Source organism: Ogataea polymorpha, assembly GCF_001664045.1.
Source record: "Ogataea polymorpha strain NCYC 495 leu1.1 chromosome Unknown OGAPOscaffold_1, whole genome shotgun sequence".
Taxonomy (NCBI): domain Eukaryota; kingdom Fungi; phylum Ascomycota; class Pichiomycetes; order Pichiales; family Pichiaceae; genus Ogataea; species Ogataea polymorpha.
This window is the reverse complement of record NW_017264698.1, coordinates 87,980-113,739: the sequence shown is the minus strand read 5'-3', so window position 1 is coordinate 113,739 and position 25,760 is coordinate 87,980. Positions and strand designations below refer to the sequence as shown.

The 25,760-nt window shown below is 45.2% G+C and overlaps 11 protein-coding genes across 11 annotated transcripts; 3 read left to right on the top strand and 8 right to left on the bottom strand.

Annotated features, from left to right (window-relative positions):
- The first annotated feature begins 322 nt into the window (after positions 1-322).
- OGAPODRAFT_83997 (uncharacterized protein) lies at positions 323-4,213 on the top strand. The gene has a single exon (XM_018356752.1). The coding sequence runs from the start codon at positions 347-349 to the stop codon at positions 3,422-3,424; it is 3,078 nt and encodes a 1,025-aa protein (XP_018212819.1). The 5' UTR covers positions 323-346; the 3' UTR covers positions 3,425-4,213.
- Positions 2,594-8,260, bottom strand: OGAPODRAFT_74404 (uncharacterized protein; the record flags this gene model as incomplete). The annotated part of the gene is made up of 1 exon (XM_018355881.1): positions 2,594-8,260. One exon carries the CDS (start codon positions 8,258-8,260, stop codon positions 3,446-3,448), a length of 4,815 nt encoding a protein of 1,604 aa, XP_018212818.1. The 3' UTR covers positions 2,594-3,445.
- A 78-nt stretch (positions 8,261-8,338) lies between these two features.
- Positions 8,339-10,842, top strand: OGAPODRAFT_83994 (uncharacterized protein). Its single transcript, XM_018356751.1, has one exon. The coding sequence runs from the start codon at positions 8,350-8,352 to the stop codon at positions 9,445-9,447; it is 1,098 nt and encodes a 365-aa protein (XP_018212816.1). The 5' UTR covers positions 8,339-8,349; the 3' UTR covers positions 9,448-10,842.
- Positions 9,601-10,842, bottom strand: OGAPODRAFT_74402 (uncharacterized protein; the record flags this gene model as incomplete). The annotated part of the gene is made up of 2 exons (XM_018355880.1): positions 9,689-10,842; positions 9,601-9,654 (listed from the first exon to the last, which is right to left on the bottom strand). The coding sequence occupies exons 1-2, from the start codon at positions 10,793-10,795 to the stop codon at positions 9,601-9,603; spliced, it is 1,161 nt and encodes a 386-aa protein (XP_018212817.1). The 5' UTR covers positions 10,796-10,842.
- A 49-nt stretch (positions 10,843-10,891) lies between these two features.
- Positions 10,892-13,937, bottom strand: OGAPODRAFT_15056 (uncharacterized protein). Its single transcript, XM_018353463.1, has one exon. It carries the CDS (start codon positions 13,773-13,775, stop codon positions 10,911-10,913), a length of 2,865 nt encoding a protein of 954 aa, XP_018212815.1. The 5' UTR covers positions 13,776-13,937; the 3' UTR covers positions 10,892-10,910.
- Positions 13,938-14,403: 466 nt separating this feature from the next.
- OGAPODRAFT_44849 (uncharacterized protein) lies at positions 14,404-15,240 on the bottom strand (the record flags this gene model as incomplete). Its single annotated transcript, XM_018355487.1, has 1 exon — positions 14,404-15,240. One exon carries the CDS (start codon positions 15,238-15,240, stop codon positions 14,404-14,406), a length of 837 nt encoding a protein of 278 aa, XP_018212814.1.
- Positions 15,241-15,410: 170 nt separating this feature from the next.
- Positions 15,411-16,441, bottom strand: OGAPODRAFT_15055 (uncharacterized protein). The gene has a single exon (XM_018353462.1). It carries the CDS (start codon positions 16,325-16,327, stop codon positions 15,563-15,565), a length of 765 nt encoding a protein of 254 aa, XP_018212813.1. The 5' UTR covers positions 16,328-16,441; the 3' UTR covers positions 15,411-15,562.
- A 211-nt stretch (positions 16,442-16,652) lies between these two features.
- OGAPODRAFT_83988 (uncharacterized protein) lies at positions 16,653-17,331 on the bottom strand. Its single transcript, XM_018356750.1, has one exon. The coding sequence runs from the start codon at positions 17,286-17,288 to the stop codon at positions 16,710-16,712; it is 579 nt and encodes a 192-aa protein (XP_018212812.1). The 5' UTR covers positions 17,289-17,331; the 3' UTR covers positions 16,653-16,709.
- An 82-nt stretch (positions 17,332-17,413) lies between these two features.
- On the top strand, positions 17,414-17,701 carry OGAPODRAFT_5793 (uncharacterized protein; the record flags this gene model as incomplete). The annotated part of the gene is made up of 2 exons (XM_018355761.1): positions 17,414-17,529; positions 17,563-17,701. 2 exons carry the CDS (start codon positions 17,414-17,416, stop codon positions 17,699-17,701), a joined length of 255 nt encoding a protein of 84 aa, XP_018212811.1.
- A 741-nt stretch (positions 17,702-18,442) lies between these two features.
- Positions 18,443-19,672, bottom strand: OGAPODRAFT_44861 (uncharacterized protein; the record flags this gene model as incomplete). Its single annotated transcript, XM_018355488.1, has 1 exon — positions 18,443-19,672. A coding segment is annotated over one exon (1,230 nt), but the record flags the coding sequence as incomplete, so codon positions are not given.
- Positions 19,673-19,874: 202 nt separating this feature from the next.
- On the bottom strand, positions 19,875-25,664 carry OGAPODRAFT_15054 (uncharacterized protein). The gene has a single exon (XM_018353461.1). The coding sequence runs from the start codon at positions 25,624-25,626 to the stop codon at positions 19,990-19,992; it is 5,637 nt and encodes a 1,878-aa protein (XP_018212809.1). The 5' UTR covers positions 25,627-25,664; the 3' UTR covers positions 19,875-19,989.
- Between the last annotated feature and the right edge of the window lie 96 nt (positions 25,665-25,760).

Here is a 25,760-nt window from a genome sequence, read left to right as displayed (position 1 = left end):
TTACAAGAAGGGAGGCCAGATCAATAGAGCGTCATCACTTCGCTCTCTCGATCTTCTGCACGATACGAAGCCCCCTCGCAGATCTTCACTCACGCACTCTGTCACCTTGGATACATTGTCTCAACAGAATGGGGATAGACTTATCCAGGACTTAGAGAAGAGAAATAGAGGCATCTCTTATGCACCTCCAACTGATGTCTTGACAGCATTGCCAGAAAAGTCGGAGAGCGATGCCTCAGATTCTATTGCTGAAGAGCCCGATCTATTGAGGAATGCGCTCCCTCAGTTCAAACATCTAGAAACAGACCCCAAAATCACTTCGTACTGGAAAATATACTGCTATGCCATGACTTTTTGGGCTCCACCGCCACTACTATCGTTTTTCGGCTTTAAAACCAAAGAGCGACAATACGCTTGGAGAGAGAAAATTGCCCTGATCTCTATCATTCTTTGCACTGGCTCCATTATTGCTTTTCTCACCTTTGGCTTTACAAGGACCACTTGCACGGGCCTCCGAATGAGACTTAGACCCTCTGACATTACCACCGGGTATCTGGTGCTTAATGGGCGTGCTTACGCTCTAGACCAGTCATCTCACCCGGCAGCAGTGGGAATAGAGGCAGCTAGCAATATTCTGTACCCTCCGGTCAATGCAGGTGGTAAGGACGCCACATTTTTGTTTCAAAATGTCAATGGAAACTGCAAAGGGCTGATTGTTCCAAAGGAAAACTGCACCATTCCACATACAGATACCGAACTCGCATGGTACATGCCATGCAAACTGCTAAACCTCGATGGTTCCAGCAAGCCTAATTTCACTCAAACGCATTACAACGGATATGCCTGTCATACATCCGCAAAATCGAGACAGAGCTTTTACAGGCTAGATATCCAGGGCGATATCTACTATACATGGGAATCAATAACAAGAGGCTCACGAAACCTTGTTGTTTACAATGGATATGTTTTAGACATGGGGCTTTTGGATTGGTTGCAAAAAGATGACCTAGATTATCCAGTATTATTTGATAAGCTAAAGAATGATCCAACCATGAAAGGTCATGACTTGTCTTTACTCCTAACTGAGCCACACGAACGGCAGGCTGCTAATTGCTTGATTGAAATATTAAAAGTCGGGGTTGTCGACGTTGACACCATTGGCTGCATCGCCGCTACGATAGTGCTGTATGTCTCTCTGGTATTAGTTTTGTCAATTGTCATTGCGAAGTTCATTGTGGCTTGCTATTTCAAATGGTGCGTGGCAAGGAAACAAGGAGCCTCATTAACCTCCGTCAATAATTCTGCAAAGCAAGATACTTCTATTGAAGAGTGGTTTGAAGAGCCCAAACCTGCTGTTCCTATCTCTACCGTACCGATCAAGCGAAGGGCCGAAAATTACGCAAAAGGGTTCGGAAGCAAGAACCTAAAATTTTCTAAGGGAGAAGATTTATCAGGGCTCATTGAAGATGATTCAAAGCCCGTTTCAATCCAGGACTACCGTCCCAAGTATCTCACAATGACTACTGAGGCGTTTATTCTTACCAGCCGCGCTAAGAAAAGCAAGACGCATCCCAAATCTGCGTTTCAAGAGTGCTGGGGTGGAGACTCTTTGACCCAGAAAAGTCTATTCTTGGGAACTGAAGATAGCGATATTCATACATTGGGACCTGATTTGATAGCACCGGATGCTATCTGCCAGCCTCCTATCAGCTGGGAGCCATTTGGTTATCCTCTAGTTCATACCATGTGTCTGGTAACTTGCTATTCCGAAGATGAAGAAGGGATAAGGACCACCTTGGACTCGCTGGCTACCACAGACTATCCCAATTCGCACAAGCTCATTGTTGTGATCTGTGATGGAATCATTACTGGAGCAGGGAATGATCGATCAACCCCAGATATTTGTTTAGATCTAATGACTGGCTTTGTTGTTCCGAAGGAAGATGTCAAACCTTATTCTTACGTGTCTGTCGCTCAAGGTTCGAAACGACATAACATGGCAAAGGTTTACTCTGGATTCTATAAATACAATGACGCAACGGTACCTCCCGAAAAACAGCGCAAGAACCCTATTTTGTTAGTTGTCAAGTGCGGAACACCTTCAGAGGCGAACAGCGCCAAACCTGGTAACCGTGGAAAGAGAGATTCGCAAATCATACTGATGTCTTTCCTTCAAAAGGTCACATTCAACGATCGAATGACGGAGCTGGAGTTCGAGATGATGCGAGCCATATGGCAGGTCACGGGACTGATGGCCAATTGGTACGAGATTGTATTGATGGTCGATGCAGACACGCTCGTTTATGCCGACTCCCTTACCCACATGAATGCAGAAATGGTCAAGAACCCAGACGTCATGGGACTGTGTGGGGAAACAAAGATATCCAACAAAACCAAGTCTTGGGTGACTGCAATTCAAGTTTTTGAGTATTACATTTCTCATCATCAGTCTAAGGCATTTGAGTCTGTTTTTGGTACTGTGACATGTCTTCCCGGTTGTTTCTGCATGTATCGAATCAAGACACCAAAGGATTTGAATGTATGGGTTCCCATTCTGGCCAATTCCGATATCGTGGAGAAATACTCCGAGAATGTTCTTGACAGTCTTCACAAGAAAAATCTTCTTTTGCTGGGTGAAGACAGATATTTGTCTTCGTTAATGCTTCGCACGTTCCCCAGACGAAAACAAGTGTTTGTTCCAAAAGCAGCATGTAAGACCGTTGTTCCAGAAAGATTCAGCGTTCTTCTCTCTCAACGAAGAAGATGGATCAACTCAACGGTTCACAATCTGATGGAGTTGGTACTCGTGAAAGATCTCTGTGGAACGTTCTGTTTCTCAATGAATTTCATCATCGCAGTGGAGCTCGTGGGAACCTTGGTTTTGCCTGCTTCGATCACATTCACACTTTATATCATCGTCATTTCTCTAGTTACCACGCCCACCCCTGTGATGTCTTTAATCCTTATGGCAATTATCTTTGGACTACCGGGGCTATTAATCATTGTTACAATTTCAGACTTGACATACATTCTGTGGATGTTTGTGTACTTTTTGTCCCTACCCATATGGAACTTTGTGCTCCCTGCTTACGCTTTTTGGAAGTTTGATGACTTCAGCTGGGGGGATACCAGAAAACTGCAAGGGGGTGACAAGGGGGGACACGATAACAAGAATGGTGAATTTGATGGGTCATCAATTGTCCAGATGACATGGAGAGATTATGAGCGCGTCAGGTTAGGATTGGGAGCCAAACACACCATCCCCACAGTATACAATCCCGTCAGCTTACAGAATACCTTTCAAGAGCAAACTCCATCAAATATCCTACTGGTTGATAATTCAACATCCTGCCTACCAGAAACATCCCGTGATCCGACCACCCAAACTTACTCATCCTACAAAACTGCGCCTTCGAATTCATGAAATATATATAATAGAGCGAAGCTAATGATCCCTGCCTAGTTTCAAAGTGAGTTTTTGCATAAGCTGGTTCGTATCTGTCTTCACGGCTATAGCCTGCACAAGAAGAGGGAAAAGTACCATCAACTTGTCATAGATTGGTTTCGGATTAGAAGAAGTGTCCAGCACGTTGGTAATGGTCATAAGACCATTGAGGACAATATTTATCTCGGTTTGCTGAATTCTGGGAACTGGTTGTTTGTAAACAAGTCTCTCGTCGCTTAGTAGTTTGCGAAGGGCAAACGCACATCGTGAAATAAAGTATGGTAGACACTTCTCGAACAATGAATTGTTATCCCGGGGAATCGAGAACTCAATGAGGTCCTGCAAACAAGTCTTGGCAAGTCTGAGTCTGGGCAACTTGGATAGCTCCGCAGTGGAACCGTAAACAAGATTCAGATTGTAATTGCACAATTTTTGAGCGACCTCTGATGGAGACTTTGAGGATTCCAGTATCGAATTCTCAATGTCATCCAAGGCGTAAAGAAAAGATGAAGTCCACACAGTGACAATGAACTCTTCAGCTTCAAGTTTTGAGGATAAGGGACTTTCAGAGTAAAGTGGCACCAAACAACTCTTCATTTGTTGATATTTCTCCAAGTCAAAGGACTCGGATTCCTCATCTTCGGAAGTTGAATAGCTAAATGATGTCTTGAACGTTTGAATTAGTAACTGGCTCAATTGTGGTTTGACTTCATCTTTCACTTCGTGCGAGTGTGCTAGCAAAAGAGAAACTCGAGCGCTCAAATTGACAAGAATGTTCATGCTCTCCATCCACAGGTGATCGCCATTGCACTGAAACTCGGAATCCTTTGACTTTGATGGTTCTAAGAGTGCTTTGTAAGTTTTGATAATGCACCTGTCGTTCAAAAATGGTGTCAGGTCTGAAATGCGCTCCAAATGCTGTTTCAAAAGCTGCAAAGCCTCGTGACTTGCTGCTATAAATGTGGGGATTTTAGAAACTCTCGCTCCCAGTTTTTTCTGAATCAGATCTCTTGTCGAAAAAGGAAGGATAACAATCAAGTTTAGTTGCTGGATAAGCAGCGACTCATACTTGAGATCATCAAACCATAAACCAGCAAGAGTGTCTATGACCTGTTTTTGGAGTTCTGTGCATTTGTTATCGTCTTTCTGGGTCCCAGTCAAAATTGGATATCTGATGCAGGAGTTGAGCAATGTCAGAATGTGCTCAAACTTTGCTAAAGTCAGAACCGGTTTCAGGACTTCAAACAAATCAGAAAATGATGCAATGAACGCCGATAGCGAGGTCTGATAGAGCGAATCATCTGACAAATTATAAGAAATCTGGAAACCAGCCCAGAACTCGTACAAAATTTCCACTAGCTCTTGTGGTGGTTGAACTTGGAAACTAGTCACTATCTGAGAAAATGCTTTGAATACTTGTAGATTGATTTCAGTCCGGTTCGAATCAAGATTGATCAATTTGGAAAAAAAATTCAACAATCCCCTCCAATATACTATACTGGATTCACTTGAGTAATCAAAGTATTGGCTGAAAAGTTTGCTTAGGCCATTCACGATTAGGATATAGCTTTCTACCCATTCAACAGACAATTCTTCAGCTGGTTCGATAGACATAATGACCGGACTCAAGGTAATATCATAGATTAGCTTCCAGGAAGGAGAAAGTGGCCCATAAGAGTCTATGACGTTGAAGAAAGTCTGAATTGAGCCATTTCTGACTTGCGTTCTGGGATCTGAGACAGTTTTGGACAATTGCAAAATGAGGTAGAGCCACAACCCTTTGTATTTATCAATATCCGGCGCTTGCGCTAGAGAGTCAAAATCAATGAATCTTTGCAGTGGCTCTTGAGAATCAATAACCGTCTCGAATTTTGAAGAACTAACATCCTCGGATTCAATTTTTTCTTTCAGATAATCACTAATAAGCCAGAAATAGCTAATCGAATTGAAAGAAATGTTCAGGTCAAATTTCTGAGTCACAAAGTTGAAGAGACAGTCAATGATGACCTTTATTTGGTTTCCTGCGATGCTTTGCAACACTGTATCCAAAATCACTTTTAAGGTCTCGAATGTGGAACGAAGAACAGAGGTAATAATATCGCGCACTGCTTTCTCCTTCAACATGCCATCATCCATGTTGCTTATTATTTCAAAAGGACTATTGAGCATTTGAGTAACTACGTCCCAACGATGTGTTATAAGCATGCCATATTGGTCAACGATGTCTTTCAATGTATTCAAAGTGAGTAGCTGAACTTCTATCTCACAGTTCGTCACTAGAATCTCTTCAGAGATTGGTAATTTGGCGAAATTGTCAATGAAGTCGTTCAATGCATTGAGAATTTTATTTTCGGTTTCATTTCTGATGGCTTCTGAATTGGAATTGAACCCCGCCACAGCGACGTTTTTGACAATGGTATTGAAATTTCGAGCAACTAGTATGCGGAGCGAGTCTTCTAATGACCTATCTTTTGCTGTAGAGATACTGAACTGGCTAATACATTGCCAGTTCTGATCCGATTCAACAAGAAATTTGATTGGATTTATTTCGCAAATGTCGGTGAGCTTGTTGATAAAGAAACTTTTGTTTAGGATGGAAGGCTCAAGTTTTCCGTCATTCACCGGTTTGGTTCCCTTTCGATCTTCGTTTGTAAGCGATGATTTCAGAACCATGGATGACAAACGCATCAAAGATTTGACTATGGAATAAAATACGTCTTTCGATTGGGAATTCAAACTTTCCTTGAGCTTCTTCAGCGAGGATTCCACATGTACAAGGTCCTGATCATTAAGCAATGTGGGCAATGGCGAGACTTCCTTTATATTGATGTCTGAGGGCCCATCAAGATAGTAGCTGACCCACTGAAGCGTAATGAAGATGATGTCCCAATTATCATCCAGAACCGCACCTAACGATGTTGCCAAACTCAGAAGAACCCTCAAACACATAATTTGGCGTGAATTAATGTTTCTGCTGTACAGCTGCAAAGGTTCTGTCTCAGAAGAGGTACTTGCCATATTTGAAACAGCGTTTCCAATAGTGGAGCTGATTGTTCCGACTATAGACTCACCGAATGACAGGAACTTGTTTTGACGGCCCTCTTTGCCCGTTAACTTTAAGGTCGAGATTGCAAAAAAATTAAGGATTTCGTTCCTTGTTTCTTTCAACGACAATATACCTGACGCATGGCACAGTTTCTGCAAAGATCTGACAACTTTCGAGAAAAGATCTGAATCTATTGTCGAATACAAGAAGATCTTGTGCAACTCTAGTAAATCCTTTGAGTTGGAGAGCAGCATTACACTCAAGCAGGCATATTGCAGCTGCTTCGACTTGTCGGAGAATGTGGTCTCGTTTAAAAATGATACAGTTTCTCCTTCGGAAGCCAAATCAAGAGTAGCTTTGCAGAGACCTTCGCAAAAGCTTATAATAATCTGACAAATCAAATAGCAGGAATATGTTTCTGGTACATGTGGAGGGTCGGCTTTATCGAGTGAATCAATGTAGGAAAACTTTATCGCGGATTTGGCAATCGATAGACCAACCTTTTTCTCTTCTGCCTGGCGAATGGTGGCAGGTGCGGAGCTAGGCGTTGGTTTCTTGGACTTGGAAGAATTCGCTTCTTGGACAGTGCCAGAGTGTGTGGCAGAGCTAAAAGGGGCCTGTATCAGGTCACCGGTATTAAGCATCTGTTTATGCTCGCTCACAATTTCAAGACATGCTTTAAAAAAATCAGAAAACACCTTTTTTCGCTCTTCTTCTTGGTTATTGTCGTATTCGGTGAATATCTTGCTGACTAGTTCGAAGTCTTTGAATATGGCACGGTATATTTCCAGAGACAAAATGCGTTTCCAAACAGGCGTTGCAGATTCTTTCGTCAATATGTGATTCAGAAGTGAAAGGGTTACTTCAGACTCAATTTTGAGAACTTCGAATTGTTCCTGGATTAGAAGCGAGATCAAGCGCGATACGCGGACCATCGCTGTGAAATCTTTGCTTGACGACAGAAAACGCAGCAGGATTGGGGCCACGCGGAGTCTTAGTAAATGAGCGAGTTCCTCGTGCGTCAAAAACGTTTGTCGATTGTTCTTAACAATGCTTTCCAGTAACTCGAAACCAAAATCCTCGGTAATATAATTCGTTTTCAAGAACGCTGGCTTGTGGTGCTCAATGAGAGTGCAAAGGTCGCTGACAATTCGTTGTGCATCATACGCGCAAGGACCAACTTTCCTTGTTTCTTGAGTGCTTATCGGGACAGGATATAATGCTTCCTGGCATCCCTTTTCATCTTCATCGTGCACCTTCTCAAACACTAAATTCACTAATTGTAGAAACGTGGCTTGCGCTGTGTTGACAACAGCACCCATCCGGTTTGTACTTTGCAAGGACGAGCACACTAATAGCAACTTAGAAAGCGTTTCATCATTAATGAACATTGAGTATGCTTGGAAGAAGGAGGGCAGCAATTGCAGGATCTTGAGTTGTATATCTATAGCGGAGTGAGTGGACTCTAATAGAGCGTCGATGACTAAATCCACCTTTGTTGCAGGCAAACTGTGTGTCGGAATTAGCCTACTAAAACATTGAAGGGCAATCCCGGTAAGTTTAGCATTTTTGGATTGGCAAGCAAGAAGGAAAGGATTGATGAAGTCAGGATTTTGGGACAGCGATTTTAGAAAAGCTCTTTCATCTTTTCCATGTCCAGATTTGAGAGTCTCAAGGGACCTGTCAGCTGCGTGGCGAATGTCCGTGTTCTTACGTTTAGTCTCTGCTACCAATGCAGCCAAATCGGCGCTCAGCAGCTGAATTGACATAACGATGGTAGTGAACAAGTAGTAAATAAGCTATAAAAAACAATAAAAAAATATTTTATACCAAAAAGTCTATGTATCGTCGTACCCTTATGGACGGAATATTTGCAATAAACAAACCTTCAGGGGTGACTTCCAGCAACTTTCTTACTCGTTTGAACAAGATATTTAATGAGTCTGAGGTTTTCAAGCCCGCACTTGATGAAATCAGAAAAGAGCTCCATAGAACTCAACCTAAGGGTTATAAAAAGAAGCTTCGCCAACTTAAAGTGAAAATGGGCCACGGTGGTACTTTGGACCCTCTAGCATCCGGGGTATTGATCGTTGGAGTTGGATCTGGTACTAAGAAGCTTGGAGGCTACCTGAATGGCTCAGTCAAAGTCTATGAAGCAGAAGCACTCTTTGGCGGATCGACAACAACTGGAGACTCCGAAGGACAGTTGTTGACAATTAGCGGAGTCGACCATATCACAAAAGAGAAAGTTGAATTGTTAAAGAAGATGTTTGTTGGTCATTTACAGCAGACTCCGCCAATTTTCAGTGCTCTAAAAATGGAAGGAATGCCTCTCTATGAGTATGCGAGACGCGGTCTACCTCTTCCCCGCAAGATAGAGCCAAGAGAAGTTCAAGTGTATGAGCTTGATTTAAAGAATGACTGTCTCAGCACAGATCATCCATATGAATTTCTTAAAAGTGAGGTCGACGAAGACGGAACCGCACTTGTTGACAAGCTGAGCGGAAATCCAACACTGAATGATCACAAAGTGTCTTTTTCAAAAGAGTACATGGAGCTATGTGACCGTGATGAATCATTGAGTCGCGAATGTGAGCCTTTGAGAACCGTGGAGAAGTTCCCTGATGGATTTAAAGCACCACTGCTTCATTTCACATCTAAGGTTTCCTCAGGAACATATATAAGGTCTTTGATCAGTGATATGGGGCGTGCTGTTGGCTCGTCAGCGTACATGGTGAAGCTCATTCGTCGGAATCAAGCTGAATGGGACTTGGAAAAAAATGTCTTTGATATAGAGGATTTTGAGCAAGATGCAAAAATTTGGGGTCCTGTGCTCCGCAAAGTTTTCAAAGAGGGGGCTTCTGTGGATGTGAAGAAAGAACTCGCGGCACTAGGCATGGATAGAAAACTCGAAGAGCACGAACAGGAATCCAAACGTGTCAAGACCAAAGACTAGGTCATAGTAGGACAGCTAGACACAGTATTAATAGAATCCACGGGATATGATGAGTTCTGGAGCCTGCGCTGGTGTGTTGGAAGGTGAAAGAGTTGCATGCAAGGTAGGTGTCACCGTCATCGAGGTATTTATCGTCTCCATAGCTCTTTTTGATCAAGGAGGAGGTTGAAGGGCACTTGAATCCAAAATCGGGCGGACAATCTCGAACTATTGCCTGACAGATATTCAGGCAAGGAAGCACCTCATAGTAGCTCAAAGGCGGCTGGATCGTTTGGGCAATGAAATCTGTTCTTCCTTCTGATTGATTGTACAGCTTGTACAGCGGAGCATCTAATGTAGAACATCTAGGAATGGTCACTGCACACAGCCATTGCCGATATGAGTGTCTGCAATCATCGCATGTCACTATGGGTGAGTATCTTGCGTCAAGTTCGGTGTCACAGGGTATTTGTTGCAGCGCATAGTCGAAGTTGACGTAAAGAGACGAGGAGTAGTTATCGTATAAGGCTGCAAGCTGGTCGACCGTCTGAGCTCCTTCAACTAGTGCGGCCGATGCCGGAACAGCATATGCCACGTCCTTGCAGAATTCCAGGTTGTGTATGATCTTGCACGCTTGCGAGTCGCGCAAAGTGAAGTTAAAGCGTTGGTGAACAAGCGTCACGTCGCTTCCAAAGAGATGTTCTGTGAAGGTGGCAAAATAGGTGCTGTTTCTTTGTAATCCGGTGATCTGAATGAGGTTGCGATCTCCCGTGACCGTGCTGTTGTTGATCACCTGTGTCAACACTTCACTGGTGTAATTTGCATCGCTGTACAACGAAAGCACAAACTCGGTGTTTGGATTTGACCACAAATCCGCACCACTCAACAAAACGCTCTCGTCGTCCACATCAACCACAGAAATGAGGGTTTCTCCGGTGTAATTAAAGTAGATCGATCCGCTAGATATTTCCATCGTGTAGGTCCATTCTTCATTATTCTTGCACTGGCCGCATCCACCAGACATCAGCCGTGCAAACATGAAGGAGTGCATGTTGACCTGGGTATTGTTTAAAGTAAGGACGGCCTCAAAGTTCCTGAACTCGACCTTCTTGGTGTCCTCAATACCTGTCAGATCATCGTCAAAGTCGTAATAAAGCACCAAACCTTCGTCGCTGCTCCGCCAAGACGGAGGTCTGGAATCGATGGTAACTTTCAGTGTGACGTTGCTAGTGGCAATCTTCGTATCAAACGCGAAAGCGTAGGTTTGCGACTCGTTGAAGCCAATTGATGAAGTAACAGATTGCAGTCCATACAAATCCTGTGTCGGCAGACTGCGCTCCACGCTCCTCTCAAATAGATTGTCTGGCATAAACTGGCCAGGCACATCGATCTCGTAGTGCGAAATATCAAGTCCTTGCGCATGGACCACCGCGCACAGGAGCACCAGATATACCAAAAACATGAATGATTTAATTAATTCCGTCTTACATAATCAATTTAGACTCAAGCAGTTTCTCGACTGCAGAGATGGCCTTGTCAATTTGGGCAGCCTCGGTTCCCATTCCTTGGCAAACGTTTCCCTTGCCTCCGGCTTTTCCACCAATGTAGGAGGCCGCAACATTGGCGACCTCGGTTGCCTGAACTTTGCCCAAGTGCTCATCGCTGATGTAAACACCCTGAGCAACACGAGCGTCATCTTTCTGACCAGTAATCAGGAACAAAGACTTTTCCTTGTTCTCCTTCTTGATCATGTTGATCGCCTCGGTGATAATCTTTGCATTTGGAGAAATGTCAATGTGTTTCACAAGGAACGGAGCGTCCTTGTGCTCTGAGAAGAACTCTTTCACAGCGTCGAGAGCTTTCTTTGTGTCGGCTTTCTGTCTGGCTTTGACCTCGTCTTTCACAGCCTTTTCTATCTTGGCAAACTTGTCCTTCAATTGAGCCTTCTGTAAAACGCTGATAGTAAGCTGGCCAAGTTTCGTGCTGGTCTCCTTCAGCTTCTTCTCCTTGGCCTCCCCAAACGGCATTTTCTCGATGGCGTCCAGCTGCTCATCAAAGTCCTTGGCAATGCGTTGAACCTCATGGGCTTCAGTGCCAGTCACAGCCACAATACGCCTGATACCTTTGGCAATTCCACTCTCCTCAACAATCACAAGCTCCTTGATATCGGAGGTCTTGGCGACGTGAGTTCCACCACAGAACTCAACGGAATAGTCATACCACTCCTTGTTATCAGGTTTTGCCAGTAGCTCTTCGACAGGAATACCAATGGAAACAACTCTAACAGGATCTGGGTAGGTCTCTCCGAATACTGCCCTAAGCCCGTAAATCGACTTAGCAATACTCAAAGCGACTGGCTTCGAATACACAGGCATGCTGTCTTTGATGATTTTGTTACAAATGGACTCAATCTTTTCCAATTGTTCTAGTTGAACGGCTGCCTTATTGGAGAAGTCAAAACGCAGCTTCTCAGCAGCAACAAGAGAACCTTTCTGGTCGACACCGTCGCCCAGAATCTCTCTTAGAGCAAGGTTTAGAATATGAGTACCCGTGTGGTTGTTTCTAATCGGCCATCTTCTAAGTTCGTCGTATCCTGCAATCACTTGGTCGCCCACGGAAAACTTTCCCTCAACAACATGGCCAGTGTGGAGAACGTATCCAGCATAAGACTGCACGTTTTCGACCTCGAACTCAGCGACACCATCAATGACAATCTTACCGGTGTCATATTCCTGACCTCCTTGTTCAGCATAAAATGGCGTCTTTTCCAGCAAGACCCCAAGCTGTTGACCAGCTTCTGTGCCCTCGGTGGAGCCAAGAAGCTCCTTTCCGTTGTAAATTCCAACAATCTTGGTCTTAATGTCCTGGTTCCCGTACTTGTAACTGTCGTCGGTCACAGGAATATCCTTATTGCTGTCCAAGGCACCAAGTATATGGACGTCAAGCTTCAACAAGGTCTTACCGGACTTGCTGCCACCCGCCTTGGAAGCTTCTAAAGAAGCCAATCTAGCCTTCTCAAACCCTTCCTCATCAATATTCAGCCCAGCCTCTTCCGCCATCAGCCTCGTCAAGTCAACAGGGAAACCATAGGTATCATAAAGTCTCCAAACGTCCCTTCCAGCCAAAGTTTGTTCAGGAGTCTTAGAAGCAATGATGGCGTATTGCTCAAACAATTTCTCACCACGGTCAAGTGTACGCGCGAAAGAAGCTTCCTCCTCGTCGAGAATTTCGAAAATGGTGTCCGTGTTAGTGGCCACCTCCGGGAAAATATCCTTAACTTGTTCAATTAAAGTTGGTGCCAGTTGGGAGAAAAACTTACCGATAGGGTAGTTCATGTACTTTCTCACATATCTTGCACCTCTTCTAAGGATTCTTCTCAAAACGTAACCTCTGCCCTCGTTGTTAGGAACACCCCCATCAGCAAGAGCAAAAGTTAAAGTACGCACGTGGTCTGCCAGGACTCTGTAAGCTGTATCAATACCGTCGAGATCATCCTTACCAAACTTTCCAGAATATGGTCTAACGCCAGTGATCTCCTGGATTTTGGAGAACAGGGGCTGGAACACATCAGTATCATAGTTTGATCTCACATTTTGCAGAACGGAAACAAGTCTCTCAAATCCCATACCGGTATCAACGTGCTTGGCCGGCAGGGGCTTCAATGATCCATCCTGCTCCCTGTTGAACTGAATGAACACATTGTTCCAGATCTCCAAAACGTCTGGATCGTCCTGGTTAACAAGAGATGAGGCATTTCTACCGCCAATACGATCATAATGGATCTCAGAACATGGCCCACAAGGGCCCTGGTCGCCCATTTCCCAAAAGTTGTCCTTGGCATTTCCTGGAAGAATGTGGTCATCCGCAACACCAACATCCTTCCAATACTGCTTGGCTTCCAGATCTGGTTCCAAACCATTGGCTGCGTCACCTTCAAAATATGTCACATAAAGTCTGTCCTTGTTAAGGCCGTACACGTTGGTGAGGAGGTCCCAGGAGTATTGGATGGCCTCCTTCTTAAAGTAGTCGCCAAACGACCAGTTACCCAACATTTCAAAAAAAGTGTGGTGGTAGGAGTCTCTTCCGACGTCCTCGAGATCGTTGTGTTTTCCACCGGCTCTGATACATTTCTGCGAATTCACGGCCCTCTTCAAGGAGGCAAAGGAAGAAGAAGGATCCACGGTACCTAAAAAGATAGGCTTGTATTGATTCATACCGGCATTTGCAAATAAGAGAGTAGGATCATCATGTGGGATCACAGAGGATGAGGAAACAAAAGTGTGACCTCTTTCTTTGAAGTAGTCAAGAAACGTATTTCTGACCTTAGTGGCAGTCCATTGTTGTGACATCTTGCGTATTTGTTGTGTTGTTCTGGGTTTCAGTGTATGACGCTGGAAACAGCAAATGTTCATACACTTCGGATGAAACAAAAGACAAGATAAAGTTTGCCGTCGATGGTGAAATAAAAATCTTTTGATATGTTTTAGCCTGTCGGCGCGTCGATTTATTTTTTTTCAAGTCATGGTTCGTCTAAAGTCCCGGTATATCTTATTTGAGATCATCTGCCCAGAACCTGCGGAGTTTTTCTACGGAAGTCGCAAAGATGCGATACTTGCCCTTCACCGCCCCTGCGATGCCAAAATCACACCCAAGTTGCTGGTTCAGGAAATAAAAACAACTCTTCAAAATAATTTTGGAGACTACGGTCTCTCGATGGCCGTTTCACTATCAATAAAGTACTTTTCGAATCGCACAAGCACCGGAATAATAAGAATACACAGGGATAATGTGCGATATATTATTGCTGCTCTCACTTTTATTCGTCAGTTGCGTGGGCAGGACGTGATCATCAAATGCTCAGCTGTAAGCGGCTCGATCAAAAAATGCGAGGATAAAGCGATCGAGCTCTCTAAACAACTGATGGTAGACGTTAACTTACTTGAGTTGTTCGAAGACGACGACGAAAAATAGATATATTTACTCTCTGGATTTGATAATGTCAACAAATTCCGGTTTCAGAGAGGCACCTCCAACCAAGAATCCATCGACATCATCCTTGCCTCTAAAGTCTTTAGCGTTCTTACCGCTCACAGAGCCTCCGTACAAGATTCTGACAGACTCGGCCTGGGAGCCAATAGCCGTGCTCAAGAACTTTCTGATCTCCTTGTGGATTTCCTGTGCGTCATCAGCAGTGGCAGCCAGACCCGTACCGATGGCCCAAACTGGCTCGTAAGCGATCACAATGTTGGTCCAGTCGGACACGACGTCAAGGACGGCTTCAAGCTGTCTCTTACACACCTCCAAGGTTTTGCCGGCTTTTTTCTCCTCAAGAGTCTCCCCAATACACAAGATCACCTTGAGACCAGAGTCCAACGCAAATTTAGTTTTGGAAGCAATTAATTCGTCAGACTCCTTGAAGATGATTCTTCTTTCAGAGTGACCCAAAATCACCCATGGGATGCCCAAGTCCTTGAGAGCCACTGCAGAAACTTCTCCGGTGTAGGCACCCGATGCCTTGTCGTAACAGTTCTGGGCTGCCACCTCCACGGTTGGTTGCTTGTTGTGCTCAGAGGCCCAGACGAGGTACGGAGCCGGAGGAGCAATGACTACCTGGACATTGGAAGGAAGAGAGGCGGAATTGAGGTTCTGGACAATCGACTGAATCGAGTCCTTTGAACCGTTCATTTTAAAGTTGCCACCAACGAAGAATTGTCTAGCCTGTGGTGAAGAGTTAGTTTCTGAATATCGGGAGTGGTCAGCGGGTCTCAAATGGCCAGAGATCGCATGGACCAGTGTTAATGCGGAACGTACCATTTTGAAAATATATGTTTAACTTTTAATTGACAGCAGTTGGGAAATCCTCTCACTTTTTATATCACGTATTTTAGAGCTACGTGCTGAACCACTCCGATATATATTTTTCTGGGGCAAGGGTTTTCCAAACTTAATCAGGTGTTGCGGCTGTTGCGGCTGGCCGATCGGGACAATTAGCTCCGGGTCTTGCAAACTTTTGGTTACGGGCCTTCCAAGTAGCGCGTGCTGTGATATTTATACAGCGACCATGTAGGCACCCCACTATAGGCTAAAGAGCAGGTCGTAGCCTAGACCGTCAAAATTTGCTATTTAATTTTTCCTCTCACACTTTATTTTTGCAACTTTGATCTTCATGGTCGTCATCCGCATCCTGACAGTCCCGTTTCAACTTATCAAATAGGTGCTTGATTTTTAGCGATTTTTGCACCTGCTCGTTTTTCGCTCGCGCCTCCGCGTCGGCTACCTGTCTTACCTCGTCGTCTGTGAGAGGCACTGTACTGTTGAATGTAAACTCTCTCCCGGCATCTCTTTTGACTTCTTCCTCTCTTTTTGTCTGTTCAAGCTCTGACCACGTGCTCAGATGCGTGCGAAGGACGTAACGCTGCGTCGTCTCGTCCTTTTCCATCACTATCCAGCGACAGTTAGGCACGTTTTGCAGGTCTTCGAACTTTTCTACGCTCCATCTAAACCATTTGGTCAGGAAGACACGCGCCCATATTCCATGAGTCACCAGCACCAACACAGAAGGGAAGCTTTTTTTGCTGAATTGTCGAAATAGCGTCTCGTTGAAAGAAGCACACCGATCGTAGACATCTGCCGCACTCTCCCCATACGGTATGCGATAGAAGAAATGTCCGTACTGTGCTCTCTCAATCCAGATCTGTTCCATCTCTTCTCCGGTACCCTGGAAATTGCCAAAATCCTGTTCTCGCATCCTTGGTTCCTCATACGTTCTATATGGAATATTTGTATCTGAAATCGCCTCCACAATTTCCTCAAGCGTCTGGCGAGCTCGCATATATGGCGAGGTGTAGAAGCATATTGAGTCATCCGGCCTCAGGAATTCTTTCAGCTGTTTCCCCGCCATGGCTGCCTGCTCGTGTCCCTTTTCTGTCAACGGCACTTTGTGGTTGGCTATGTATCTGTTCACCGATTTGTCTTTATTTCCCTGAGACTCTCCGTGTCGCACAAGAAGAATAAGCTAATTTGTTAGCGGTACCTGTGATATACCTACTCTTGGTCTACCCATTATTGTTACAAAATTATTTACAGAGTAAAAATTGTGTTCCTATAGTCTAAGCACATTGATCGACGGTCCATGAGGCAATTTTCGAGCTAGATCCTTGATAGGCTGGAGAAGCTGTCAACCGTGCATTCTTGCCATCTACTTTCCCAATCATAAATACAGCCGGTTCTTGTTACTCTCGTACTCGTTATTAACTTTCCCGCAATTTTAATTTTACCCATCGTCAATTGCTACCATATACTTTTGCAAGCTTCAATCCCATTGCAATGTTCTGCAAACGAGCATCGAGCTTGTATCCCTCTTTGGCCAAGTCCTCCAGGCTTTCGTAAAACGTAGCGAGCGGGAGAGTGAAGATCTCGATGAACTCGTTCTCCTCCAACTCGGGCTGAGGATTTTGGTTGCGTGGGTCTGCCATGTCGATACTGGCAGTCACAATAACCGTGTTGGTGTTGCAAAAACCCGGGTCGTTGAAAATGAGCGGCCCAGTGGTTAGCACTTTGCCAACATAGCCAGTTTCCTCTTTAAGCTCTCTCATAGCACATTCTTGTAAAGACTCGTTAGGGTCGACCAATCCGGCAGGCATCTCAATGCACACGCCCTCGACAGGAGGACGGAACTGCTTCTGCAAAACAACCTCGGGTCCGGAGTCCTTCTCAATGATAGCAATGATGCCGACACCGTCTACAGACGTGCCCTCGGGGCGGGTTCTGCGTGAAGCCATCTCCCATTGGCGGGCCTTGCCATCTGGAGACAGATAATCGATCTTACTGAGCTGGAGCCACTTGGCGTCCTCGTTGGCCATTGGCCGGACGTTGGTGACCTTGGCTGCGTTCAAATTCAAAGAGTTGCTCATTCTCCGTAAAAGTAGGGTACTGAATCTTGTAAACATACACCACACACCAAAATATTTTCACCATTTACTTCATCATGTCAAGCCAAGATATAAAGGCGCGCTTGGAACAGGAGCTCATAGCGTCGGGCAAATACCAGGACATTTACAACTTTTTGAAAATCCAGCTCGCAAACTCTGGCTGGACTGAGCAGTTTGCTGAGCTCGCATCCGAAACGATCGCCAGAACGCCCGAGTCGCAAAATCTACGATTTGTGGAACTCGTGGATAAACTACAACCACAAGCACTCAGCATGGTGCCCGATGACGTGAAAGCACAGACGCTCGCCAAGATCAAAGAGTTCCTGGACTCAGTCATAGAATGACACAATCGCTTATAGATAATGATAACACTATTTTACTTACTCTGTTGCGTCGGCCGGAGTCTCAGGCTTGGTATTTTCCACAACCTGCTGCGGAGAGCGTGTTTCACCTCTAGCATCCGTTGGCTCCCCTCTACTCTGCTCTACGTCCGCAGGCTCGGTGGCCTTCTCCTCCACCTTCTCCTCGTGCTCGTCGTTGTCGTTGTCGTCTTTTTCGTCTTCGTCATCGTAGTCGTCTTCCTCCTCAATCTTCCGCACAGGAGCTTCGCTTGAAACGGCCCGCTGCACCTCCTGCTCCTTCACTTCCTCCGACGACTTTTTCAGCTCGTCCACCTCTTCCTTTTCCATGGGCTTCAGTTCGATTGTAGGCTCCTCAGTCTTTGCGGGCGCGACAGACTCAGAAGACTGAGCGGGTGGAACGTGTTGGGCAGGTGGGGCGGGCTGAGCGGGCTGAGCAGGCTCTGAGGGCTCTCTCGGAGTGGCCGAAGTGGCCGACTCGGTGGCGTCAATAGCCTCGGCAGACTCAAGTTTCTGTTTCTTTTGTGGTTCCTCTGGTGGCTCCGCTGCTTCTCGCTTCACACCATTACTCCTCTCCGGTTCAGGTGTGGTCTCTCTCTCGACCACCTTCGCGTTCAAAATTCCTGACTGCTGGCCCACCTTGAGCTGCGCCGGTGCAGGCCCTGCAGCCTGTTGTTGTTCCTGTTGTTGCTGTTGCTGTTGCTGTTGGAGCACTTGTTGTTGCGTAGGCATGGTCAGTTGGTGGTGGCTTTGAGGGGGAGGAGGTGGCACACCGCCTTCTTTCTGGTACTTGGTGAGCTGCATGAGTCTTTCTTGGATGTGTGGGTTGCTAGGGTCGAGAGATGCCGCGCGGTGGTAGGCGTCGAGAGCATCCCCAATCTGGTTGTTGCACGTCTCGTACAGAGTACCGAGATCGTACCAGACTTCGGATAGATAAGGATTGAGACGGATGGCTCTGGTGTATGCATCCAGCGCGTCCTTATACTGGCTGATTTTGTAGTATAGAACACCGATAGAGCACCAGAACGTTGGATTTCTCGAGTCGATATTGACGGCGTGCTGGAAAGCCTCATAAGCATTCGGATAGTCTTGCTTGGACATGTAAACACGGCCAAGGTAGTACCAAGAGTGGGCGTCTGCATTGTTGAGTTCAATCGATTGTCTCAGGAGCTGCTGGGCCACGTCGAAGTCGTGGAATGGGGCTTCCTGCTGTGAGTACAAACATCCCAGTTGTTGCAAAACCTTGGAGTGATTAGGGTTGTTCTGCAACACGCGCTCATAGGCCTCCTTGGCACCATTGTAGTCTCTGTTCTGCTCCAAGACGGACCCTATTTGGAACCAAACATCGGTCTGGGTCAGAGGGGCCGGAGGCATGGACAATATATAATGGAAGCATTCCAGGGCTTTAGACAATTTGCCCTGAAGTTTGTAGATGATTCCGAGCCGAAAGTAAATTTCGTTCGCCTTGTCGAACTGAGGGTCCATTTCCAAAACTCGGACAAACGCCTCCTCTGCATACTCCAAAGAGCCGTATCTGTCATACAAAATACCGATTCCATGCCATAATTTCGGAACGCTCAGGTTCTGCAGATTGAGAAGCGCCTGCTGATAGGCGGTGTAGGCAGATTGCAAGTCGTCTAGCATCAGGTAACAGTGCCCGAGAAGACCCCACGTTTCACCGTTGTTCTGGTCCAAAGACAAGGCTCTGCGGTACAGATCTGCCGCCTCGGCAAAAGCGTCTCTTGTTCTGTAAACGTTGGCGAGCTGTGTCAAAGCCTTTGGATTATTTGGGGTATACCGTAATGCTGTGGAGAAAGCCTCAACGGCCTTCTCGACATTTCCGATGGTATCTGCACACGTTCCGATTGCAATCCAAGTCTCCGCGTTTTCTTGTGCGAAACGCGCTTCTAATGACGAAACCTCTTGAGAACCCAGCGAGACAGGATTGCCGTTCATTTGTTGTGCAATTAGTTGCTGGTCCATGTCGGGAAAAATATAATTACAATTGTTTTTTTTTTCAATATGTTCATCCCTACTTAAAAATGCTATTTCCACCGCCAGCGATACATTTTAGCCAAATGCTGCTTAGGCAACTTTGGTATTTATTGTGTTGCTATTGTACACTTATTATTCTTCAATAGGAAATATGCACATTAGGTGGCACTCGGAGATTCTATGTAGTAGAATAATAGGAAAACCCAGGAACAATAGTACAATAGCCTCAACACCAAGCATCCGGGTTTTCTTGTTATTTCGCATTTTCTTAATTTACACTATTTCAAGGTCTTGATGAATGAGTCCAAGTTGTACTCCTCTTCGTACTCCTTTTCGTCCCAGAGTTCGGCAAGCTCATTAACAGCACTGCCAGCCTTTCCAGATAGACCAACTTCATTCGGAACATCCAAAGAGCCGAGCTTATCAGACACTGGCCCGGGTTTCTCCTTCTCCCGTTGCTTCATCTCTGTGTCCGCGTCTGGATCCGCATTAAACAGGTCTAGCAGTTGATTAGTGTCCATTGACGCAAGTCCGGAATTCTGCTGGTTGATAATCGTAGAAGCAATGTTCATTTTGAACTTTTGTAATCCCATGATTTTTTCCTCTAAAGTGTCCTTAGTGATCAACCGGTACACGTTCACCACCTTCTTTTGTCCCAACCTGTGGGCACGATCCATCGCTTGTAAGTCGTTCATCGGATTCCAGTCGTGCTCAACAAAAATCACGGTGTCTGCTCCGGTTAAATTGAGACCTAAACCTCCAACCTTAGTCGTTAAGAGAAGGACATCAATCGAGGGATCGTTGTTAAACTTGCGAACGACATCTTGCCGCTTCCGAGGCTCGGTGGACCCGTCTAGTCGAAGATACGTGACACCAGGCATGTGTTTCTTCAAAAGATCGTTTTCAACCATGTCCAACATGTCCTTCATTTGACAGAAAATGAGCGCCCGATGCTGAGATATCACATTTTCTGCCGGAATTACGCCCTTTTGACCGCCCTCGCTGCCAATACCACACTCAAGAAGAAGATTCTTTAGCGACATCAGCTTCGGAGAGTGTTCAATATCCCTGATATCCATATCGTAGGTCTTAAGATACTTCATGACATCATTGTACTGTGGGTGTTTTGGCGTCAGCACTAAGGCAGCATGATTACACAGTTTCCGCATGTACTGCAAAGCCTGGAAAATGTGCTGCTTGCTCTGGCTTTCGTCGGAGGCATGGAGATCTTTTTCGACATTTGTCTTTTGCTTCTTGATGAAATCTTTGTACAGTTGCTTTTGTAAGCTGGATAGCTCGCAGTAATAGTCCTGAATGATTTTCGGAGGCAAATCAGAAAGAACGTCCTCCTTCAGGCGTCGCAACATAAATGGCAGCACCTGCTTATGCAAGGCTTCCAATGCTAGCGCACCCGCCTCTTGTTCTTTAGGTCCCTTGATGGTTCGCGAAAGAGCTATTGGCTTGGCAAATCTGTCCTGGAACATTTTTTCGGTGCCGAGGAATCCTGGCATCAGAAAGTCAAATAACGACCACAGCTCAAGTACATTGTTTTGGATTGGTGTTCCTGAAAGTACCAACCGATGCTCTGCACGGATACGTTTCACCGACTGCGTCAATTTCGTGTTAGCATTCTTAATGATGTGTCCCTCATCAAGAACACAGTAATTGTAGTCGATGGAGCTGACAAATTCAACGTCATTACGAACAACATCATAAGAAGTCACCACGACATCTGCTTCTGCAAGCTGTGGCCGAATAGAGGCTCTCAGCGAAGGCGAACCCGCATAAACAACCACGTTCAAGAATGGAGCGTATTGCTCGAATTCCTGTTCCCAATGGCCTGTGAGAGATGGAGGGCATACAATCAAACTTGGAAGCTTACGCGTTTCCGTGGAGTGTGTCTTTTTATGCTCTTCTGCGCGCAGGTGATGGTCACTTGCCACTATGCAAATTGTCTGTAAAGTCTTTCCGAGTCCCATATCGTCACACAGGATACCATGAAGATGGTATTTATTCAAAAACGCCAGCCAATTGACTCCCTCTTGCTGGTATTTCCGCAAGGTTGCTCTGATAGAAACTGGGAGCTCAAAAGGTTTGATCTTTGTAGGATCCATCATTTGCTGTATAAATTCGCGCTCTTTGTCTCGTCCACCAAGCAGCTCCTCTGGCATGTCTGGAGGATCAGGAATTCCTGCCTCCAAAGGTATCAGTTTGATAATTGAAGCAAAAGTTGTAGTGCTGATTAACCTCACGTCGTGATTTGCGTCACTCATCCGTCCCAACACAGGGACAAGCAAGAAGACAACGTAAGGCAAGATGTCAGACCCCATGACAATCGATAGTCTGTACACACATTCGATGGCTCCCTGTCTGTCCTTGAGATCAAGAGCATTGTTCAGAAGTGGAAGAATATGTTTCACGAAGAACTGGAATCCTGTAGATGGCAAAGTGGCACATATCGTGGCAAAGCATTTGGCAGCGGAATAACGGAACACTGAATACTTGGATTTGATTCCTTCCAAAATTAAAGGAAGCTTGTCCACAACTGTCAATTGCAAGGATCTATCCATTTTCCCCAAAAGCGCACGCAATATTTCAAGTGAATCAACGGCCTGCTGACCTTCAGCATCGGTGAACTCTGTACGTGAAAGAATATCCAGCGGCTCAAAAACAATACTTGTCAAAATTGGCAATTTATCAAAGACTTCTGTGCCATAGTTTTCGATCAAATCATCTAAAGCAATCTTGGCACCACGCCTTTTGATTTTAGCCAAGAATATCTCTCTTTCGGCAGCAGCAAGCTCTGCGGGATCGGTCTTAGCTTCTTCTTTTCTCAAGGATAAAATTATATCTGTGAAATTCTTGTTAGGAACAAACTCAGGAACTTCTGAAGTATCCACACACAAAAATCCACAAAGATTCTTGACCATTTTATCTACTGCTCCAGTTTTGCCAACCTTGTTCAGTTCCATAACCAATCTCGAAACAGTAGATGCTGCTCTTGCTTGTAAGAGTAATGATTCTTCAGCCTTGATACTCTCCATCAACGATCGAATCAATGGTGTTAATTTCTTTGGTAATCCAGAGAGCTTCAGAACCGCTGACGAGTAAGAAGACAGTATCCCAGTCGAACGATTAGTTTTTGAAGCTGTAGCCTCCTTAATGGCCATATTGACACGGTGCTTGGCGTCCTCTAGCGACTGTAATGCGGCCATTTTGTAGACAGGGGTCAGCGATTTAAGAAGCTTGTTGTAGACATCATTGATTATTGACGTCGCCAGCTCAATACCAAATGCGTCTGGGCCAGCATCCTCCTCACCTTGGACTAAAACCGGAAGCGTTGGGATCTTGCTTGAAGAAACTCTAGCTTGCTCTCGGAAAATTTGGAAAAGCTGGAGACATTGGGTTCTAAGACCTTTCAATATAGGAACAAACTCCCTAAAAGATGGAAGACTCTCTGGATTAGCTAAAGCTTCATTGAGTATTGGAAGGAATTTTGATTTTATTGATTCCTCGATAGGCTTCTTTTGGTCAATACAACTCTGACAATACTCTTCCAAAACTATGCAGGCGAACAAGCGCGGAGTCGAATGAGGATCTTTGAAATAGGCCTCCAATCTGTCAAATATTGGCTCTAAATTCTTGACAGAGTTATAGTGAGCGAGTGTGCGGCCAAGAGCTGCAGATGCAGCCAACCTTGTTTTAACAACAATGTCAATTCCAACCAATGTCAAATCACCGTTAATCATTGGTGCGTCTATATTCACGGCATTGTCGTACTCTGTCTGTGGAATGCCCGCATCGTTTTGTTTGAGCTTTCCTAAAGCTTGCTGCTGATCGTCAGACATTTTACGCTTTTTCTGCTTTGGTTTCATCTCCTCTATATTGAAACCTGTCAGAGGAATGTCACTGAACGATAAGGTTTGACCACTAGGTCTAAGAATACAATTTGGATTCATGGAGTAGTTGAAACGAGCCACACCTATAGGAGTCATAAGAAGGGTCATCAGCGGCGTGATGTGTTCGGCGAAAATGTCGTCAATTGATCCAAGAGCGCCTTGAGAAATTTGATCGATCATTGTGTAGTAAACCTTTTCAGAGAGCTGTAGCACATCTGCGTTTTGCTCGACAAGCAAGTTTTGAAAAATGAGTCTGCAGGCTTTTCCGTCTATCCAGTTTTTGACCGTGACATCTTCTATTTCCAGGAAAGCAAGCAATGTTTTGAGCACAGATTTTCTAACGTTGGTAATGGAATGTCTAAGGAAGGGAAATAGACGAGGAATAAGATGCTTGAAACTAAGTTCATCGTTTTCAGTTGCGTATTCCTTCATCTTATCCAAAACTTCTTTATGTGAGCAAAGCTTTGCTAAAAGATCCATCACCGATCCAATGGACGCACTTAGATCATCCTTCAGATCGGTCAAGCCTTGCCAGATCACATTCACAATTTTGAATACCATGTCCAGTTTGAGCTTAACAAAGTCGCTAGCTATCGGGATCAACGTGGAGGCAGCAACGCTCTGAACATCATCATCACCGCTACTATGAAGACAGAACAAGACCATATCGATCGTAGCGTCAAGCAGCTCTGAATGACTGAACAACAAATCTGTTCTGATGCTGACAAAGTATCGTAAACCAAGCATGCCTCCATGTCTGGCTTCCCAGCATGTCATTTTATAGTCTGATTGTCCAAAATCTTGTTTTATCAGTTGTATGAGAGCCGCAAACGTCTTCAAAACAATGTCGTCAGGCAGGTGTAGCAATAGGGCTGCCAAAGTTTGAGCTGCATTCTCTCTGACAGGAGCAACCACCGTGTCAGAAACGTAATCTCCAAACCTGTCCATCGCGAAGAGAGTAATAAGTCTAACACAGAGGTCTTCCAAAGTGCGCCTATTGAGATCATCATTTTCTTCTATCGAACGACCCCTTATACGGCCTGCACCATAAGCTTGGTATTTCACCAGCTCTCTAAGCCCCATTGCTGCACCGTGTCTGACCTCCCACGTCTCGTTAAATAGATCTTTGATAAGCAACTCATAGACACCTTGGAATTGCCATACCAGATGAGATACTTTGGAATGCAGCTGTAAGATTGGTGAAATGTCAGGCACTTTCTGCTCCACAACAAGTTTGGTGCCGTTCGATTGCGAGGTGATGTTCAAGTTTGGAGTGGCCGGTCCAGCACTATCGTCGGATTCCTCTTTGACAGAGCTATCCTTCGCGAGCCTCCTACTTACACTGCTTTGAGAAAGATCAACCGGAGTGCTTTTCGATGAGCCTGTTTTAGCGAACTTTGCTTTCCGCTTGGCCATGGCACGCATTCTTGCGGACTGTTGAGACTTGGCAGCAGGAACTTGTTCAATCGTATCCAGCTCCTCCTTCTTGGGAGTTTCAGGAGGTTCTTCCTGCGGTGTTGACTCCTCACTGACTTCGTCTATTCCTAATTTTGCAGTGAATTCTGTCTTGACTTTTTTGGGAGCTGGCTCGTTGTCATTGTTGACAAACTCTGCCCCAGAGGTGGCCAGCAAAACCCGTTTGGCTTGTAAGATTTCCAATAAGTTCCACTCGTCAAATGACAGAAAGCAGTTTTCGGTCGTCTCCACCATCTTTTGCAAATCTAGTTCCTCCTCCTCTTTTTTGATGGCCTCGTAATCTTCTTCAGTTTTCACATCTGCTTCTGCGTTTGGGTCCCACACTGACGCATGTGAAATTATCCCGCCAAATGCGCGGGCGGCAGCCACTCGCGTTTCCCACTTTTTGCTCTTCAGGAACGGATAAACTCTGGATAGTAAGTTTAACGTCTCTTCTGGATGCTGTTTAGCTAAATCACTGAGCTGATCGGCTGCTGTATTTCGTATGAATTGTGTGGAGCCCGTTTCAAGGAGCACCACAAGCCTCTCGAGACGTGACATGATCGCAGATTTATTCGAGAAGGTAGTGTTCTCTCAACTGAAATAAATACAAAATAAACACACCCTTAATTCCCACTATTTTTTTCGAGGCACAGAGGAAACGGCAAGTCGTATTTATATATAAATTTTTTTCA

Excerpts from the sequence above, each read along its gene's own strand:
- OGAPODRAFT_83997 (XM_018356752.1), top strand. The coding sequence starts at position 347 with ATGACTTTTTGGGCTCCACCGCCACTACTATCGTTTTTCGGCTTTAAA.
- OGAPODRAFT_83994 (XM_018356751.1), top strand. The coding sequence starts at position 8,350 with ATGGACGGAATATTTGCAATAAACAAACCTTCAGGGGTGACTTCCAGC.
- OGAPODRAFT_15056 (XM_018353463.1), bottom strand. The coding sequence starts at position 13,775 with ATGTCACAACAATGGACTGCCACTAAGGTCAGAAATACGTTTCTTGAC.
- OGAPODRAFT_15055 (XM_018353462.1), bottom strand. The coding sequence starts at position 16,327 with ATGGCGGGGAAACAGCTGAAAGAATTCCTGAGGCCGGATGACTCAATA.
- OGAPODRAFT_83988 (XM_018356750.1), bottom strand. The coding sequence starts at position 17,288 with ATGGCCAACGAGGACGCCAAGTGGCTCCAGCTCAGTAAGATCGATTAT.
- OGAPODRAFT_15054 (XM_018353461.1), bottom strand. The coding sequence starts at position 25,626 with ATGTCACGTCTCGAGAGGCTTGTGGTGCTCCTTGAAACGGGCTCCACA.